Source organism: Podarcis muralis, chromosome 5 (assembly GCF_964188315.1).
Source record: "Podarcis muralis chromosome 5, rPodMur119.hap1.1, whole genome shotgun sequence".
Taxonomy (NCBI): Eukaryota; Metazoa; Chordata; class Lepidosauria; order Squamata; family Lacertidae; genus Podarcis; species Podarcis muralis.
Genome location: NC_135659.1, coordinates 70,449,298 through 70,470,344, shown reverse-complemented (window position 1 = coordinate 70,470,344; position 21,047 = coordinate 70,449,298). Strand labels below are relative to the sequence as shown.

Sequence of the window (21,047 nt, the reverse complement as noted above, 5' to 3'; positions counted from 1 at the left end):
TATTTATTAGAAAAAGTATTTAAAAAGATTAGTAAACAGCAATAAAACCTTGATCATTCAACCTACCTGTAGGTCTATCTGATACAAAGGATCCTTCAGTGCATCTGGATCGTCTTCATCATCATCTTCATAATAATCGTCATCTGTAAACAAACAATGTGATATGTGAGCCATCATATTGGCAAGAAAACACCAAGATGCACAATTACAGAAATCTGTCTTTTTTGCATACACTTTTTGCACTGAAAGGAACTACAACACTTTTATTTAGACACTGAATACATTTGAAAGAAGAAATAAATTGGTGTTATTTCAGTTCTTATACAAGTCACATTTGTAAACAACACAGTGAAAGTGGTTTGTAAAATACTTTTACTAAAGGTTTGGGTCTACCGCTCCCTGCACAAATAATCTTCACAAGTTTAGAACTGCTTTGCTCACCATACTTGTTTGTAGCAAGAATATCAGACAATAGCTGCCCTGTTAACCCTTCCTCTTCCTCCTCCTCTTCCTCTTCTTGATCTTCCCACATATCATTGGATTCCTCTGTTAATTAAGAGAGAAATAGTTTTGCCATGAGGAGTGTGTTTTTTTGTTTTTGATGTAACGTTGATGTAACGTTTTGCTTTGATGTAACGTTCACCACCTGGACATCACTTTTTAACTAGGAGGCATACTGGAAATTTCAATTTGGACAGAGCTGTACATTTCTGAGCAAGCAGAATATTACCAAGGAAGCTGCAATTCTCACCAAAAAGAAAAATAAACTGAAAGTGCCATGGTTGACAATGGAATGCTCTATATGGGTACATAGAAAGCTCAATTCTAAGCACATATACCTACAATTAAGTACTATTTTAAGATTGTATTTATTGCTAAGTAAATTTGTTATATTATTTTGGTTAGTAATTCACATACTTCTAATTGAAAATATTTGTTTCATGGAATACTTAGTATTTCTAGTCACTGTGGAAAATTACATAGAATTGGGGCATATAAAGGGGGCAGAGCTCTCACTGCTAAGTAAGAAGACCTATTCCCAGGACTTCTATTCTCTAAACACCTGAGCTCTCATGCAGCTTAGTGCAAATCTAAGATTGTCCACAGCATGTGAGCATTCTCTATGATTTATGGGTTAAAAAAATTAAAACCAAACACCCCCCCCCACACACACACACCCAGCGGGCATAGTTGACATTTTGTGCTACAGAAGCAGCAGTCATATATTTTAATGTATTACATTTATATCTTACCAAGGAGCTCATTGCAGCATACTTGGGTCCCTATCCCTCCATTTTATCATCACCACTACCTTGTGAGGTAGGCTAGGCTGAGAGACAGTGACGGGCCCTAGTGTGAGATTCATGTCAGAATGGAAACGTGAACCTGGTCTTCCTAGGCCTAGTCTGAAACTCTTTACCACTGCAACATATTGGATGGCACCAAATGATAACCACCATAAAGACTGAAAGCCACATCAGTGTTGTACCTTGACTCCATTCTGCAGCAGTTTGTCGAGAAGAGCTTGCTTCCATTGCATTAGAAAGTTCATTTATTATCAATTTTAAGATTTTAACTAACAAAGGAATGTTTGTCCAGCGTTCAGGATCTGAGAAGAACAGAGGGGGGGAAATTGATACATACAGCTAAGAATTTAGGAAACTCGATGCAATTACGTAAACGTTCACAACTGTCTGAATGGGCATTCCAAATCTGTTAAACTCTTCAGTTTTTAAAGTTGTCACAAAAAGCAGCAGTAGTCAACTTTTTTCAACACTATATATTCACTATGATCCCATGAGTTTGACCAAGCTGCGGGAGGTAGTGGAAGACAGGAGTGCCTGGCGTGCTCTGGTCCATGGGGTCACAAAGAGTTGGACATGACTAAACCACTAAACAACAAATGATCCCTTTAACATTGTTTTCCAAACTAATGACTGAGTATACATCCTGTTGAGCAGTTACATTTGCAGCATCAGGGAGAACTGGATGACTAAATGCCAATCCTTTGCACAGTCATCATCACTTTATCTTATTATTTAAAAGGTGGCACTCTTCTATATATGATTGCTATTTGTAAGTCAGCAACTGTTCAGTTTCTGACCAACATGCATTTAATATTCAACAACTATCAAATCTCTTATGTCTGTGTAAGCCTTGCATTGTACATTAGTCTGAAAAAGACCAGAAAAATTCTCTATCAGTGGCACTTAAGTCCCACTGGTTTTGATGGGAGTTGTAGCATATTTTAATGGACTTTCTATGCCTCTTACTTCTGGCTGATTCAATCTTGAAAGAATAACACTTACTTTTAGCTGCTTTTGATCGTGTGCGTATTCCTTCTTCCATATTAAATATTTCTTCTCCCTTTACCCTGATATCCTGCAGTCGCTTGTCATCTGTATTGATACCATGCTGGAGGAGTTTACACAGGGCTACAGAGCTGAAAATTTTAAGAGGCACATACTTGAAGATCAGCTCCATTCTTACTGTCATCCTATTTACAAGACTTTAGAACTAGTTTTCCCTTATCTACAAATTTGGGGCAGAGTGGTTTGTTCAAAGAGCAGGTTATTAAAGCAAAACCAGGAACAAACAACTATCTACAATGACATAGGATTCTTTTAAAATGAAAGGTATGAGCATGCTCAAGTATTTCAAGGCATACATGTGATCAAGGGACACCTTACCTGACCTTGCCTTCATATTGTCCATAGAACAAATGTTGTCGACTCATCCACTCTGACATTACAAACTCCAGGGCAGGCTTGCCTGTTGGCCCAGGTAGACTACAAAGAAACTCTAGTAGTGGTTCAAGTTGAGAATGAACCAAGTGAGCAAATACCATGATCAAAGACTGCAAGAGAGACAAAGTAAGATAGACATTTTGACTTTCATATTTTGGGAATTTCAGTGGTTTTACCAATGCTTGAAACTGAACTCAACAATAACATCCTGCAAAATCAAAAAAGGATTGCAGGATCAGTCACTGAACTTGACTGAAAAAGTTACAAAGCACCTAGTCCCCATGAACCCTGCTAAGAAGCTTAGCCATCTTTCATGATGCATCTCAAATATAATTTTAGAATTTTAGAAGTTCTCTGCTTAAGTAGCAGTAATGAACACAAGTTGTTTTGTACGCTAATACAATATTTGTGGTAATCATAGGGAATATACTGTTTCATAAGCAATGGATAAACAAACTTGTGAGTTCAGTTCAGAACACTCACTTACAACTGGAATACCATCCTGCCAGGCATTAGTGAACATATCCCTCACCAAATTGGCTTTGCTCTAAGCCAGGTCATCTTCATGTATAAAACTACAGTATAGCTAAATACATCAAGGGGTTTGGGCAAGGCAACTCATTTTATCAACTTAAGTTTTGAGCCTCTTACCTGCATTACAGTGAGTGTTTCTGCTTGCTGCATTTTACTAAGAATTGCTCTCAGAATCTGGTCGAGATTCTCTCCTAATTCACTCCCTGCTTTAGAAATCAACGTGGAAACTAATCTGCCTACAAAGGCAGCTGTGAATTCTGAAGTGCGTGGATCAAGAAGCTGGCTCACCACCTGCATCACATACCACAGTCCATTGTGGCCTTGCTCATCATGCCACTGTGCAATTTGCTCCAGAGCGACTGAAATGTATGCACGTAGACACTCACCCCCATTCTGAAAGAACAAAGCACATGAGAATACACACTTTCAACCTACCAAGTGCTTCAGACATTTAACAAACAGTATTATAGGCCCAAAGGAAACAAACTAACTGGCAAGAGTTTGTACGAGTCAACAACTGTATGTGGAGTATCTTTTTCATGCAAACTTGCTCCTTTCCTTTTATGCCAGGGCTAGGAAATAGTCCTGAGTGCCACCAAAACATTTTTATCTGGCAAAACTTGCACTTGGGAATAATCTGTTATGATGACAATATTCTGAGCTCATGCATTGAGAGAATGCTATGAAAACACAGGATGCATTTCTGGTCTTGTTAGCTGCTGCATAGATGGGAGACAAATCCTGGAACTGTATCTGAATATAAACATGATCTACAGCCAGCCAGCTGTGAAAGACTCAACTGGGGAAATGTTACTTATTAAGCAATAACAACTTACCTGTATTGCAGGCACAGTAGTACCAGTGCCAACAAAGACATGATGGAAGGGACCCCATAATTCATTAGTTTATGCTTTATGAGTTATTGTTTTGGATTTGAATGGGAACTACCTTTCCTAGGAAATCAAGGTCAGTGAAGCTTGCCTCAAGTACATGCAAACTCTATTACGTATTATTTATTTTATTTATTCATCACTTTGCTCACAAAAGTGACCTACTTAAACCAATTACAAAAGCACAACCAAAAACTATTTTAAAAATCTATACAAACAGAAGACAGGTCTTAAAGATCCTGCCCCACTACAAGAAATCGTAAGTACTTAATAACATTCAAATTAATGCTCAAAACTCCATGTAAAAAGGAACGTTTTTGCCTGCCACCTAAAAATAAATAAAGATGATGCCAGGCAAGCCTCTGGGGAGCATTCCACAAACAGGAGCCACCACTGAAAAGGCCCATTCTCATGTTTCCACCCTTCAGAATTTCTGTGGAAGGGTTACATTGAGAAGGGTCTCAGATGATGATCACAATGTCCAGGTTGGTTTATGTGAGGAGCTTGGACTTCAACTCACAACCTCCTTTCAAATATTCCTCTGTGAATAGAATTCATCTTTAGGTTTCTTGCTTCTCTCCAATTCAATCATATAATTTGAGTTGTGTTAATAGTCTAAGAATAGACAGTCTCCTATGAAAAGTTATATCATTCTACAATAAAAAAGTTACTAAAAAATATTCTTAAGGTACTATCAAACCCATTTATTTCTCTTAATTCATCCTATGATAGATTACCAAAAGAAAAAGAGAGGAGCATGAGGTACTCACTCGCTCTAGTATTTTGGGGGCTTAAGCAAGGTAAATTTCAAGTTACTATGACCAAGAATTATAATAAAAACAAGATACTTATGCTTTCAATAACAGATCCAGTTGCAATTTCCAGTCCATAAACCTAAACATGATATGCAGTATGAAGTGGCTGGCTTCACCTCAGAAGCTTACAGACAATGCAAGATCTAACAAAAACTTCCCTCTTCCAAAAAATGATTACCTGCATGGTAGCATGGTCATCTGTGTGCAGACTACACTGAGCCACAGCAGGAAAAGCTTGGCAGATTAGGAGCTGTGAAAGGGGAGGTTTAGTATTCCTCACAACAGTTGTTAATATGTCTATTGAAGTCTGAAAAAGAAAAATTCAGATAGATGGTGAGCAGTTTTGGAATAAGGAGACACAGCACAACGTCAGGAAAGGAGCAGATCAATTTGCAGAAAACATTTTTGTCATTGCAAAATATTCTTGCAGAGATTCTTCCAGATGGTCGCATCAAGAGTAGTCAGAAGAGTGGTAGTTTTAGTGTGCTGGCTAGAACCAAATTAAGATGTTGAACTTAGGTCCCGTTGAACTCGAAGAGTTACATTAGTCATGACTAGCTCTCATGGAAATAAATTATATTTAAATTCAACTAACGTGCCTGGTCCAAACACTGTGAAAAATCCTCTCAATCTGGTTAACGGTTCAGTTTTTACCAAGAAACAGTTACTGAAATAACTAACTGTGAGACCTAAAGGACCAAAGACAAGGTATGTGGACTGTTCTCAAAATATATATGGTGGGAGCACATCTTACATGCATTCTATTTATGCAGATCCAGCTGCAGTGGGTCTTCCTCAAGTGGGGAGCGAAGGGGGGGGTCCCGTTTCAAAATGGTGTTCCCATCACTTCTCCACAAGGAATATCCCCCAGTGGAGTGGAAAAGGGCACCTCAGGGGGCTTCCCAGTTAGCAATGGCCCACCCCACCTGGCCCCATAACTCCTATCCCTCTCCACATGTGCCTTGGCAACAGAGGTGAGGTACCACTGCTCTCCTGGCTTCCAAACATAGCATGTTGCTTGAATGGGAGGGAGAGGCACAGGGAGCTCGGCACTGTGTAGCTGTGTAATGGCAAAGAGTAGAGGACTGGTTCCATTTTATTGTACAATACTGAACTCACAGCACCTTATCTCTGCCTCACTTCCTCCAGTATGTGCCAGCAACATGCTGTGCTTGGAAGGTGGGAGAGCAGTGGTGCGCAGCCTCTACCACCCCGCTGGCTGCCAATAAAAGAGAGGGTGAACCCAGCAGTGCTGTACTTCTTGAGGCCATTAGGTAGCTGGAGGTGCTAGGGTTCATAGTGGCAGGGGACAAGAAGAAGAGATGAAGAGGCAGGGCAGATCTGCAAGTGCCAAAGAAGCTGTGAAAGGCCGCTGGGTTGTAGCAGCAGTTGGCGGGCTGCTCAAGTGCTTGCTGCTGCCAGTGAGAGGAAGAACGACCTGTTGCTGCTGGTGATGGAATTTCTTCTTCCTACAGGCGACTCTCCATTTACATGGGGATTATGTTCCGAGCCCCTGTATGCATAAGTGAAATGCGCCTAAGTGGGGAGCACCCTGGAGAGTCCTTGTGGCTTGCAAAGAGACCATCCCCAGAGCCCAAAGAGGCCGATCTTTTGGGGCTCTGGAGTCTCCCCGTGAGTCAGACTTTCCAGGTCTCTTCCACAACTTTCAGGTTCCTGGCACTGTGCATGTGTGCAGTTGTATGTAAGTAGATTGCATGCAAGTTGGGAGTTGCCTGTACACAATTTTGTGTATATGTGCTTTGTCAGAAACCAAACCCACACATAAGACATGATCCAACTGTATGCCCTTCTCTTCCATGACTATGTATTTTTCAGTAATAAAAAATATTTCTGTTTTTATAAACCGCATTAGGCTATATAAAGCATTTCACGTTCTGAGAAGATACCCTCATACTTACTGCACAAAGCCCTGCTGGAATCTTATCAGCAGGAGCCTGCATGATGCTGACAAGGGTTGGGATCAATCGCATCTGCATTGCATCTTGGCAGGCTTCTATTTGCGCTAATTCCTTAAAGATATCTTGAGCAAGTGAGGCCACAACAGGATCTAAAGCAAGGAGAACACCCAATTACCAAGAGTATAAAATTACATCAAATTATATTACTGAAGTAAGGAAATGAGGCATGCTAATTTTAAATCCTCCTAGATCAAATATGATGCTCTTCCATTATATGTGGCAGGGTTCCTCCTTTCTGCCTAAACAAAGCAGTTTATTTTAAATTATAAAGGTCAGAAAGAAAGTCACAGCTGTGATGTTTGCCTTTGGTGATTCATGCACTGTATGTGGGGATGCCTTAGCTTGACTCATCTGCAGTCCCAATGTCATGATATCTGGTTAGAAGTATCAACAATCAAGAGTAAAATACTAAACAGTGGGAAAGAATGCTTGATTTCCACATACTTAAAATATGTCCCTTGCTCCTAGCTACTAACAGTAATTATTAAATGCAAAGGGCGGAAGAGGTGCTACCAGAACTGGGTGAAGAAAGATGCAGAGATTCTGATCAACCACACCTCAAAATTTCTGGCATTATTTACGAGAAAACAGGATTGAAATAATATATAGCTCTAATTATTATAACTACCAAGTTCACCAAGCTCTAGCTGGGACATTTTCACGGATTAAGAAATGAGAATGTCAAACACAATTTCTTGATGGATTTTCCTATCCACGGAAATTTCAAAGTTGTCTTTCACAACAAGGCATTGGGAAAGCCAACACATACATAACCCTGTTAACTGAAGATAGTTTCATGAAGATTATCTGTATCCATAATATGATCATTAATAGTTTTGCCTGAGCACATACCATTACTATATTTGAGAAAGATGGCAATGGTAAAGGGGCAGATCTTGTTCTCTACGCTTGCTGTAAAGGCTGGATCTACTGTGCAGACAATGCAAAGTGTTTCCATCACAAGATTGAGGACCTCAGAACTAAACTGAGCTGCTAAGTGAATTAGTCCATCAAGGATACTGGGAAGGAAAGGCTGCAAGACGTGGGTGCTTTCAGATATCTTCAACTGGTCACAGTACCTAGGAGGGAAAACCCAAAAAACATCAACAGTAAGTAATATAGTAATGGTGTCCAATATTTCTTTCAGGCTGCAATCCTATCCATACTTATCCAGACATAAGTCTGGTTAGGGCTTATTTCTGAGTAGATATGCACTGTCATAATCACAGAGTCAAGGTTACAGCTTCAACATTGTCACAGAAAGAAATTGTGAACATTTCCTTGTATAAGCCTACAATCAACTAATATAGGTTCCATTTCTTGACCTACTTACCCCCAAATAGCCCTTACTGCAGAAATTCGAACAGAAGGGGGTTGAGTTTCATGAAGACCACTAACTGTGGCTTGTAGGAACTGCTGGATGAGCTCTGGAGACATTGCGACTGTGAAACGACTGGCAGCCCAAAGAGCACGACCAAGGAGGAAAGGAGACACTGGAAGAAGGAAAAAAGCATTCGTGCATTTCTCCCTCATTACCATTAAACAGAAGGATCCAATATATTATTGAGAAGAGCTGTATACAGAGTTACAGAATGGTCTTCAACTGTTTACTCATTGTAACTTTACTGAAATTAATGGACTTAAATTAGTCATCTTCATGAATTGCAATGGGTCTACTCAGAGTAAAACGCCTCTCCCACACTGAAGCTCCTGCTATTTACATTTTATGGACTTCATTTTAGCAAATGTCTCCCTCCTGCGTTAATATTTTGATGTTAATGTTTTAGGCTAGTTTATCTTTTTAGAAATCTATGGGTAACAATTTCTCCAACACAGCTTGAGTTTCAGGTTATTTTCTAGGAACCAATCAGTAAACCAAATGATGAAGTACCTGACAGGTTGAGGTCTGCAAGAACTACATTTGTTAGAAATCCATGCATATCAAAGTGTATTCTACCATTCTTCACACTGTCTGTGATAAGAGATTTGACAGAACCTAAAGCCAGCATGCAAGCTTCATGTATCTTCCACCTGCAATAAATAAATAAGTTAACTTAGGTCTTCCAATATTCATTTTTCTAATTTACTTCTGGAGAAATTATACAGATATGTTTTGTTACCCTTAATAACACAAAAGGTAAATATTTGTATATATGAACTGTAAACATGGAGTACTGTATAATTAAAAAGAAAGTGGAAAAGAATTTCTATAAAATGCTGTACTGGGGGGGACTGGGGGAAAGTTAAGCCATTCAGAACTGCTGTAAATTGTATTATGAATGAATTTATGCTTTTCTATTAATCTGACTCCATTAACAGATTTAATCAGATCAGTGGTTTCCAATTAGCTAAGTACTGAGGCCCCCGTTTTCAAGAGTCAAGCCACTGACCCCCTACTTTTGAAAATTTTGATATCTCGATGGTAGCTTTTGTTATGTGAATGGTGTCACAGACCCACTAGGTGTATTACACGGACCCCCAATTGGGAATTTAGATTATAAAATGCATAGTCCCCCCCCCAAATCCTACAATAATTTGGATAATCTAACTGGCATTCGAATAGTACCAATATAGTGCATATGCACTATAAATACAATTTTAACAGCTGGAAACTGGAATAGTTAAGACTTTCAGTTAATATAATTTCTGACTACATCAATCAATAAAAATGATTTGTTTTCGTTGCCTGCTAAATAATCTGAGATAGTACCATCAAATGAATAGCTGCCACCCAGAGTCTTACCAATGCTCAGCACCACTGTTTTTAGCTTGCTCAGCTTCCTGTAAGTGTCTTGTAGCTGCTGCAGCCAATGCTGTTGCACTCTCATTCTGGAAATCAGTCGCAACAGCCTACACAGAAATATGACAATAGGATACATTTTGCAGACAAGAAAAAAGGGAACTCATTTCACACTACACCTTGTTGAAAATCAAGCTAGATGTTTAAGTACTTAGTCCTAGAACACAGAGAATCTGGGCATGATAGAAATGCCCTCAACTCTTCATTCTCTGTTTCAAATTGACTTTTTCCAAGATGCTTAGTGGAATATCCAAAGGGAATGAAATCACAGAATCATAGAGTTGTAGAGTTGGAAGGGATCTTGAGGGCCATCTAGTTCAACCCCCTGCAATGTAGGAATCTCAAATAAATCATACATGAAGTGGCTCTAAAGAAAATACTCAAGTACTACGTATATGGGTTTGTATTTGTGTATAAGCTGCATGTGAAAAATCACTACTATTTACCATTACTGCAAAAACACTGCATATTATTTCTTACCAGCAGTAAGTCCTGTGCAGCAATCCTAACTGTGTAGGAAAATGTATCATCATCTTCATCTTCAACAAACTGTTGTGGGTTTGCAGTCCAGACTTTTATCTAAGAAGGAGAGCACAATACGTCAGTAACTTATAAGAAACCCTTAGCCTATTCAGGAATACATGCAACTAAATTAACCAATACATGCAGAAAGGTTCCAATGTTATTTTTCAGATCACTGGAGACTATTACAAAGGAACTGATTCAATAATCATAAATATTGTATTTTCTATCACTAAGTTCTAACCAGCTTTAAAGGCTGTATACGAAGCGTTAAAAAATCATTTTCTAAATAATAATGTACAGTAAATATACTTACCTGCTCTTCTGTAATCTGCATATAGAGAATGATGTAATATATTAGCTCTGGCAATGCTTTCTTCACTGTGCTTTTAAATTTGTGGTTTTCCAACAGAGCATGAACAAACTCAAATATGCTGAATACTAGGTTTTCAAAGCCCAAAACTTCACCTAAATTTGAAAAAAGTAAAGATTGTTAAAGTCAAACTTTTTCTGTGATACGAAAAATTATGAATAGTTTCCAAAATTAATTCAACTTATTGCATGACAGTCAAACTATTTCTTTTTTTTTTTACACAGTTTCAAATCTTTGCCAACAGCAAGGATCTTGTTGTTTATGTTGCTGTTTTAACATTTAAAATCTCAACTCTAGTTATATAGAAATATATTAAAAATTATTGGCTTCACCTAAGTTAGTCAGTTTTAAATTTTTTCCCAAGGTTTCCAACAAAAAGTACTTAATCTTATAATATTCGCACAGCATGCTTTTCAAGGATGACTTCTTTCTTCTAGAGATCCATGTGCTGTGAGTGTCTTACAGATGTTTCTTATAGATGTTTAGATAGAGTTTCGATCACACCTGTAACAGTGAGTTTCTTACCATCAGAATCCACTGGGTCTTCTACTTCTTCTGTGTAATTTACTTCTGTTCTCACATAGGTATGTTAGTTAAGGAGAAATAGATTCAGTTGACATACTACCAGATCATGGCACCTTTTTTTAAGGACCAAATCCTTTGCAATGAAATTACTATACTTCAGTCAGCCTAAGTGAGCAACAATACCCCTTGAACAGGAAATCAATACCATATTGTGGCTAATTCTTTTTTTAAAAAATAGACAAACTGGCTGCATATCACAGCCATCTTTATTACAGACATTAAAATGATTTTTTTCTTGCAACTGTTGATTATGTGATACTTTTTTCTCGGGGTTGTAAGCCACTTAGAGAATAATCGTTTTGTGAAGAGGTGGTATACAAATAAAGTGATAATGAGATAATCTAAGGTCCAAACAACAAGTTATGACACAGATGCATCCATGTTCTTTCTTAGAACATGCATCCATGTTCTTTGAGGAGGCCCATTCTGTATCAGGCCTAGGTTGAGGGTGTCCCCTCAAAGCTGCTATTTGTTCCAGTAGCCAAAATATTCATGCATGCCTTCACCTTCTCATGTCAATCTTCTCAGTAAGATATATTATTCAGAAATGCCACAAAACTAATTCTTTCAGCCTCAAGTCATTTGCTTGTGAGTAAAATGCTTGTTGCATGTTCAAATTTACACCACCACTGCTGTTTACTTTTTCCTGCCTTAGTACATCTTTCTTGAAAACCTGCTCTTATTTCAAAATGCAGAAAAAAGGATATAAGGCTGCACTTTCTGTAAGTGTATTCCACACAATAGGAAGGATCTGTTGCATGGAGGAAATCATATGCCTTGGGTAGTTTTTCACTAAGGCTGTCACTGCCTGCAGAAGGAAAGGATCCTTAGAATCATTTTTTTTTACAAAATTAGTAATTTCCCCTCTAAAAACCACTATATTCACATTTCTCCATCTGAAGAATAGACTTGTCTGATATATATGCAAGTGAATGCTAATACTGAAATGGGTAATTAAATGAACACAAACATGAATCTATTATTCTCTGATTCTATGATCCATAGACACAGTATGACCCAAAAATTCATTTATGTCATTAGGAGGTAGCAGCTGACAATTGATGGGAGAGCTAGAAAGCCATGTCCATCTTTAAGAACCCAACCGGAAACATATTACTGTCTTACGAAAAGCTAATTCAGGGGTTCTGACAAAGGACAAACATTATCATTATATAGTTAATTTATCATTCTAGATAAATTAACTATATAATAAAATATCCTGGAGTAATTTCTAACAAGGCATTCATACCACTTCTCCAGGAGCAGCATTTGTAAAATGAATACTTATTTTTGATCCCTAACAGAGCTATTTTACTCCTATGTAAGGGTTTCTAAAGAAAGATATTTCCTGAAACTCTGTTGTGTTGTATTTTGTTTACCTAAATTGAATGGCACCTGTTATTAACTGCTACATTAGTATTGTTATAATGTCACATACCATGTAAATAAAAACAAAGCTTAAGAACACAATTTTTGTTGCCCACTACAGCAAGACTTTCAAAAAAAGGTTCTCTGCTTACATGCAGGTGTATTTTATATACTTACCTTTAAAACCTCCATTTTAAGTCCACTATCTGATGTAGGTCCATCAGGCAGTTGTAGGGCCTGAACAAAGGCTTCAGTGAATTGCTGCACCACAGGGAAAATAAGGACTTTGGCTGCTCCCTACCAGAATAAAAAGTATCATTTGGTTTTCAGTTACAGCAATGTGTAAACTGCTTATCCCTGGAAAAAACAGTGAAGGAAACTTGTGACTCACATGCCCCAAAGCTCTTCATGGTCTCCCTCCTCCTTAAAAACAACTAACCGGTTCTAATTGCTGCAGATTTTAAAGCTACACATAATCTCTACATCTCATTTATTTGTCACTTAGTTTCCAAGCTTTGTATTCAACTAAGACTTACAGTAGACCCACTGAAATTAATGAACCTATGTTGGTTGAATCCTACCCAAAATGGCTGCTTGCCCTTGGCTTCCCCCTCTCTCTTAGAGTTCCAGCAGCTGCCTTTATAAACCCTCAATTACTTGGCTTCTCCCTATACCCCCAAACACAATACACTCAAATATTGTCAACCAATTGGATTGCATATTCAGCAAGCCTCATTTGAATCCAACTACTCTCAAGATGAAGGCACGCAGGTGGCGCTGTGGGTTAAACTACAGAGCCTAGGACTTGCCAATCAGAAGGTTGGCGGTTTGAATCCCTGCCACGGGGTGAGCTCCCGTTGCTCGGTCCCTGCTCCTGCCAACCTAGCAGTTTGAAAGCACGTCAAAGTGCAAGTAGATAAATAGGTACTGTTCCGGTAGGAAGGTAAACGGTGTTTCTGTGTGCTGCTCTGGTTCGCCAGACCTGGACCTAGCCACATGACCTGGAAGCTGTACACCGGCTCTCTCGCCAGTAATGCGAGATGAGCACTGCAACCCCAGAGTCGTCCACGACTGGACCTAATGGTCAGGGGTCCCTTTACCTTTTTACTCTCAAGATAGGCTCTAAAAATGGACTAAGCATACCAGCTTCCATTCCTGGGAGACTGCTGGAGGTCTCCCCTTGCCACACATTATAACCAAGTTAAAGGTTCATGACTGTCATGCTAAAAATTATAGAAATTACCATTCTCTCAGTTTGGCAACACATTTCGCACCAACAGGCTACCTTCCATACACTCTAGTCCTATACAATGCAGGGTATAGATTGGAGGGTTTGGACATAAAAATTCACATTCAAATCTCCTTTCAGTCATGATGCTAGAAGAAATTTTTGATCTTGTCACCTCTTTTTTAACCTATCACAGTTAGTACAACCCTGTGTCAAGTATAATGGAAAGAATATTATACTACTACAATCAACACAACTCATAAATAAGGAATCAACAATTTACCTTTTCTAACTCCTCCATGTTACAGATCATATGGGCACAAGTAGTGAAGATTTCCACAGCACGTGATCTTGTACGAATACCGTAAACCTAACAGGAAAAGCAACTTGTCAAAATATGAAAACGACTAGTGTTTGTTAATGTGTTATCAGCAGTTGCCACCCACAATACTAGTTCTTCCTGCTTCACAATTCTGCAGAATTGTATCTAGTAAAAAGTAGTTAGCTTTCTAATTTTTCACTGTGCAGACAACCTAAAATTAGCACGATTTTCACTGATATTTTAAGATAGAATAATATATACTTTCAAACTAGCCTTTCAAAGCATTCCTAGCTGAAATGTTCTGACATTTAATTTTCTGTCACACATACTTTATTAATCTGTTTCTACTGAGAGAAAATCATTTCCTTGTACAACCAAAATAAGCAAAGCACTCATTTTTGTAAGAAATTTTCCTTTTGTAAGATATTCATCTAGAATCATCACATAACTGGACTTTGGATTTGATATCCCACTTTATCACTTCCCTAAGGAGTCTCAAAGCGGCTAACAATCTCCTTTTCCCTTCCTCCCTCACAACAAACACTCTGTGAGGTAAGTGAGGCTGAGAGATTTCAGAGAGAAGTGTGACTAGCCCAAGGTCACCCAGCAGTTGCATGTGGAGGAGTGGGGAATCGAACCTGGTTCACCAGATTACGAGTCCACTGCTCTTAACCACTACACCACTCTCTGTGAGAAAAATACTACGATCACTGGGGCATTAACAGAATTGGCTTAGGAGGCAGATAAGCATTGAAGAAACCATTATATACAACATGTGTTGGTGTAATCCTTGATATAGCATGTAGCTAGTAGTATATTTATAAATATCACTCTAGACCTGGAAATATGAAAACAAAGCCCAAAGGCATCTTCTCTGTCTATATTATGCAGATGCTACCACATCGGGGCCATCAGCTTCTTGCAGCAGAGCCAAAAACACACCTAGAGGATAGTTCTTGCCACACACCATGAGCGTAGTCAAGGGGGGACAGGGAGGGGCAGCTGCCCCCCATCAATAAAAATACATAGCTAACTGAGGTTCTGCCCCCCCAACAAAAGGCCTGCCCCCTCTAACAAAAATCCTGGCTACACCCATGCCATACATCCACATTTCAACTTGTCTAGGGATCCTCTAAGTACATATTTAGAAGAGAAGCTAGAGGAAGTATGTGTTAACTATGCAAGAGCATAGTAGATCTAAACATATCAGTACTTAGTAGGATGGTTCCTCTAATGAAAATTTTGTTATTCCTACTAGATGGAAGTCATCCATTTTCACCCATACCTCTGCCATTGTAAAAATCTTGTACATCTCTGGAAGAATAACAGGAGCTACAAGGGGCATCTGTGTATCTGTCACCTCCCGAGTAAACTCTAGAAAAAAGAAAAGTAGCAAAGTACTTATTCAGAGATTATTCAGAGTAACATCTCACTTCCATATTGTTCACACACATTCACAAATGGGCAAGGGTTAAGTTTCCTTTTAGGATTACATAAAGCAGAAGTCAACTTCCTTCTGAGGTGTTAAACTGCATGTGGGTTGTATTGCTTCAGACTACAGGCAGTTGCTCACATAACTGAAGAGTCCACCATGCATAACAAATATTTGTACACAGAGGACTAAACTATGAGGCTGAAGAGTTCTAGCCTAGCCTTCTCCCCAACATCTAAACCAGCCATAGTTTTACAACCTCAGTGAGAACTAGGCTTATATCCAGTACAGGAGTCATTCAGAATTCAGCATTAATTCTCTCTCAGGAGTTACATGCAACTGTTTTGAAATTATCCACTTAACATTCACCCTAATTCTCACATTGTATAGCCAAGGCTCAGGCTTGATAGAACTACAGAGGTTCATTATGAAAATCCACAAAAAGAGGATGGTGGTGTCCATGAACAGAGCAATCACTGATTGCCTTTTGACTAAACCCAAAGTATCTAACATTTCACTCAACAGTTTCAAGAATTCAGTGTAGTTGAAGTGGGGGACTACAAGATTCAATTTGGAACAAATTTGACAAAATACTGTTAGCCTGATGCTATATTACAATCTTCTGTAAAAACCCAACCCTGCAGAGGTAATAAAAAATAAATCCCAGTTCTACTGGATTTTTTTCTGTTTTGATTTAACATTTATGAACACCATAGTTATATGTACCCTGCTAGACAGATGAACTAGTGACTACGTGCAAGGAAGATGGCTAGAGTGGATTATTTGCTGAAGATTTACTGGAATCAACAGTCTCATCTACAACTACACCTAAATTATTTTATCATTACGCAGCTTCCAGAAATTTGTACAAGGAGAGGGGGAGCTAAAAGTATTTCCAATATTACAAGCTGCAGTATGAACAATGTAATTTATAAGGCAAAGAAAGAAGGCAACACCAAGTTTCCTATCTAAAAAAAAGTCAACATATTAAAATGGTTTGGAAGCCCCAAAACAAGTTGCAAGAACTACTCAGTTAAGACGACACAATCCTCACATACCTGTAAGCACTCGCATAGCTCCATGCACTGCATTCAGATCCCCACTGACAAGCATTTCCATCAACAGATTGAAAAGCTCAGGCCAAGCTTCAGGCCAATCCCAATGAGCTATTGCTGAAACGGCATACGCAACACTTGAACGTACTTTGCTAATAGATTCTCGCAACCCATTGGGAAGCAGTTCCCTAATGGCAGCTTTTGCCTGTGGAAAATGAATGGTGGAGGAACTTAGCAAGGGACACCAATCATTTGCACAACACAGTAGGATGTTCAGATGATATACTATTCCAAGTCACGTATCAGTAAATATCCAGTTCTCTATACATTTATAAATGGCTTTAACTTGGAAATCAAGGAAACACATCTCTCTTCCAAACTTAAGCATTATGTAACTGAGCAATTAATGAAAGTATTACCCTTTCTGTAGTCTCAGGAGGTCTAAACTTGTCTGACTGGGAACACCAATGAGTTTCCACATATTGTTTCAAGATCACAGAAGCCAGCTGCGAAGGAAAGCAAGGAAGATAAAACAAAACTGAGCTGTTGAAATTTAGGTCTTCAAAGGTTCTTTTTATCTCTTAGATTGCCCACAGAAAGGGCAAAGCTCTCAACATTAGATAAACATGCTAATTAAGAAGATGCCTGCTTCTTTGGTGTCAAAGTACAAGAAAAGGAATGTCAACCATCATAGATACCATCGATTCCGGCGTATTAGGCGACTGGGCGTATTAGACGACCCCCCCCAAATTGGCAGCTGCAATTTGGGAGTTCATCTTATAAGCCCAGCACCGGGAGAAAGCCACCCATCACGGGGCTGAGCCTGCCGCCCATTTCTGCTGCTTCCGAAGAAGCAATGGGGGGCGGGATCCGCACCAGGCGGTTTTCTCCCGGCACGGAGCTGAGACTGCCGCCCGCTGCTGCTACTTCGGAGCTGCCGCAGCAGCAGCAGGGGGCGGGCTCCTCTCCGCGCCGCCCATACCTGGTGTATAAGACGACCCCCGACTTTTTAACCTCTTTTCCAGGGTTAAAAAGTTGTCTTATACACCGGAATCTACGGTATGCGCAAAGAGTGAGGATTTTGTTGTGGTCTGTGCTTCAGTAATAAAACAATGTAAACATTCAGAGGCAAGGCAATAAATGCACTTTTCAATAGACAAAAAGAACACTTTTTACAAGGACATCATCCTGTCTTACACGATACCATGTTCAAGAGTTAGCTTTCTTACATTCCTCACTCTGACAAGGGAGATAAGGACTGCCATTATCAACATTCCAGTGAAGTCACTTCCTTTTGGATTGGCATGATCCTTCCTACGTTAAGCACTTTTGTTTTCAAGGAGAGAAATTTAAGCATGTACTCTCTCTCTCATTTGATTTAATGGGACTTAAATGTGCTTAACTTTAAAATGTTAAAAATTTAATGTCCTTATTCATGTCAGTCTGTCTATTTTAAGAAAGGCATCGTGATTATACCAGAAAATGTGACATACTTCAGCAGTAGCTTACTATTTTGTAATATGCATGTTCTGCTTCTATCTCAACATAGCTAATGCTCCCTTCTTGGGCAAGGTTCTGATGACTGCATTCTTCTGCACTGGCTCTCTAGGATGAAGACTGGGGCACTGTTTTACAGTGGTTCCACTCCTATTTGGGCAGCTGTTTCTAGAAAGTGGTGCTAAGGGACTCCTACTCAGATCTGCAGTATTAACATCTGTGGAAGGGGCAGGGAGAAGTGAGTCATAATACATGAAAGTGAACATCCTCTGTACCAAAATAATTGCTCACCTGGTTATAGGGATAACAGGAAGCGGCTCAGCAAACAAATACTTTAACTTTAAATTATTTGAGACTGACCTGACGAATGGCCAGTGCTCCTTGGGGATCTACAGTCAATTCTGCCAAGTGAACACCAAATTCTGAAATTAAAAGGAAAAAAAGTAAACTACTGGTAACACAATATCTTGTTTCAGAGGTTATAACGCTTGGGAAACTACATTGTCATTTTTCATGTGTGACCCTTTATTCCTTGCACAGTCCATTCCCTATACTAGTTCCTGCCCTATTCTCAGCTTCTCTCCACCAACCTTTTAATTCAAAAATCCTATGAACAAAAGGTATTTTCAATGAATGGGTTATAGCAGAAAGTCGGAGAAAAGAGGGGACATCTAGAAATCTGAACCATTTGAAGAAAATAACACTTTGTCATTACTTTGCCACTAATACGCAAATATAGATGATAAAAAATAATGTCTGGTTGGACCAGACATTGCAACCCAATGATTTACAAAGCAAAAAGGTCATTACAAAGCAAGAAGCTCATACAATTTGAAAGTGAAGCTTTAAAATTACAATCCTGTGTGTATCTAAGCAGTAAATATTTTATTTACAGTATTTTCCCCTCTATAACACGCAGATTTTTTCTCCTAAAAAGGAAGGGGAAATGTCTGTGCGTGTTATAGAGTGAATGTGTGGTCCCTGGAGCCAAAAAATCAGGCAAAAGTCAAATTGGGAGTCACGGAGAAGGGAAACCTGAAAAGAGGAAGTGGCTGCTTTCCTGCATTCTGCCTCAGGGTCTTACTGCCCACCCTTCTCTGTTTCGTTGCTGTGATTGCTGAAACGGAACAAAGAGCAGGGAAAGCCCCTCCCCTCCAGGCAAGCAGAGTGTCGTTCTTTCTAATTCCTCTCTGTGCTCCGGTGCTGCTGGGGGAGAGGGAGAGAGAGTGGGGGAGGGAGAGGGAGGGGGGGAGGGAGAGAGAGGGGGGGAGGGAGGTAGGGAGGGAGAGAGAGGGAGAGAGAGAGAGAGAGAGAGATGGCTGGCTTGGGGGGGAACTTTTGCCTTTCTTTCCTCCCACCCGTTAAATCCCTCTCCAGCATTCTTAGCCAGCTGCTTCTCTGCACAACCCTCTCATGTCCCTTCTTTGTTTTTCCTTCGCTCCCCACTTAAAATGTGGTTACAAAGCATAGATCAACATGGATCCTCAGGATCTTTGCATTGGGTCACCCCAAATTCACCATCAGATCACATAGCATGTCCATGGCTACAGCCTGCCCCCCCAAAATCACGCACCCATTGTTGCCTGGGGCTGCAATGGTGCAAAACGTGGTTTAAAAGCATGGATCCACATGGATCCTCAGGATCTTTGCATTGGGTCACCCCAAATTCACCATCAGATCACATAGCATGTCCATGGCTACAGCCTGCACCAAAAAAATCACGCACCCACTGTTGCCTGGGGCTGCAATGGTGCAAAAACGTGGTTAAAAAGCATGGATCCACATGGATCCTCAGGATCTTTGCATTGGGTCACCCCAAATTCACCATCAGATCACATGTCTGTGGCCACAGCATGAAGCACAAAAATGATACATCCACTGTTTCATTCAGAATGTTTTTTCCCTTGTTTTCCTCCTCTAAAAACAATGTGCGTGTTATGGTCAGGTGCGTGTTATAGAGCGAAAAATACGGTATTTAGATCAGAGACAGCAAACTGCTTTCAGGTGGAGGGCCACATGCCAGTAGTGAATGGGGCTAAAAGCAGAAGTACGTGGAGCAACAAACATGACCCAGTCACACAAAATGCTTAAGTTTCCACAAGCACATGCATATATATCACCTTTCTCAAGCATCCATCAAGATAAACAAGCATTCCAGTCAAGCATCAACTCACAAGGAGGAAATGGAGCATGGTTGCTAAGCTATGTGGCCCAGGAAGAAATCAAAGGGCCTGGAGGGTCACATGTGGCCTTGAGGTGTGAGATTCCCCACGCCATTTTTTTTATTTCTACCTCCTTTATAAGGTAAAAAGCTTTCACAAAGGAACTTATAACTACGCTAACATAAATATGAGTTTAAAACTATAAACATTCAATTAAAACAAATAATTCCTAATGTCTCCCAGTTCTATGGCTAGATTCCAGTTCTGCCAGTTCTATGGTACAAGAGAAGCTTTTGCACTTGGACACCATTGCTTCCCTGTTTACCTATCCACTTCTTGCTTTGGCTCCAGCATTAGACAGGTTTTCCCCAAAAGAATGTGACCCTTGGGGGGCAAAAAAGATTTCCCAACGTCAAGATTGGCCTCATTCCCACAACCCTGCATGATAAGGCAGTGTGCAGCCCATGGGTTCCATGTCAAAGTAATCTTGTAGCCCATTTGGTATGAAAAGTTGGACTGCCCTGCCTCATATCATTATGTCAGGTGACTGACAGCCATCAACATTCAAAATATGCTGACCATTATGCAGGAAGGAGGGGTAAGTGATCCTAAAAACTGAGCACCTTTTCCTCTGCAGAGAACACCTTTGTATTCAAAGCACTTCTTCCAGCACTCTCTGAATACAAGGCTTTCTGTGCAGCTGTTTCCAGCTGAATGTATGGGCTGTATCTGTGCAGG

At 39.7% G+C, this 21,047-nt stretch overlaps 1 protein-coding gene across 1 annotated transcript in view; it reads right to left on the bottom strand.

Annotated features, from left to right (window-relative positions):
* The window catches only part of IPO9 (importin 9), a 34,455-nt gene that overhangs the window by 2,996 nt on the left and 10,412 nt on the right, over positions 1 to 21,047 (bottom strand). Inside the window, exons 2-23 of the mRNA XM_028734728.2 lie at positions 18,508 to 18,569; positions 17,070 to 17,156; positions 16,654 to 16,855; positions 15,449 to 15,537; positions 14,125 to 14,211; positions 12,791 to 12,910; positions 11,953 to 12,053; positions 11,186 to 11,244; positions 10,604 to 10,755; positions 10,246 to 10,344; positions 9,709 to 9,815; positions 8,857 to 8,996; positions 8,299 to 8,458; positions 7,818 to 8,044; positions 6,906 to 7,054; positions 5,165 to 5,293; positions 3,399 to 3,674; positions 2,691 to 2,857; positions 2,310 to 2,443; positions 1,490 to 1,609; positions 442 to 546; positions 67 to 143 (exon numbers count right to left, since the gene is read on the bottom strand). Of these exons, the coding sequence (XP_028590561.2) occupies positions 67 to 143; positions 442 to 546; positions 1,490 to 1,609; positions 2,310 to 2,443; positions 2,691 to 2,857; positions 3,399 to 3,674; positions 5,165 to 5,293; positions 6,906 to 7,054; positions 7,818 to 8,044; positions 8,299 to 8,458; positions 8,857 to 8,996; positions 9,709 to 9,815; positions 10,246 to 10,344; positions 10,604 to 10,755; positions 11,186 to 11,244; positions 11,953 to 12,053; positions 12,791 to 12,910; positions 14,125 to 14,211; positions 15,449 to 15,537; positions 16,654 to 16,855; positions 17,070 to 17,156; positions 18,508 to 18,569 (2,849 nt within the window). The remainder of the gene's footprint in view (positions 1 to 66; positions 144 to 441; positions 547 to 1,489; positions 1,610 to 2,309; positions 2,444 to 2,690; positions 2,858 to 3,398; positions 3,675 to 5,164; positions 5,294 to 6,905; positions 7,055 to 7,817; positions 8,045 to 8,298; positions 8,459 to 8,856; positions 8,997 to 9,708; positions 9,816 to 10,245; positions 10,345 to 10,603; positions 10,756 to 11,185; positions 11,245 to 11,952; positions 12,054 to 12,790; positions 12,911 to 14,124; positions 14,212 to 15,448; positions 15,538 to 16,653; positions 16,856 to 17,069; positions 17,157 to 18,507; positions 18,570 to 21,047) is intronic.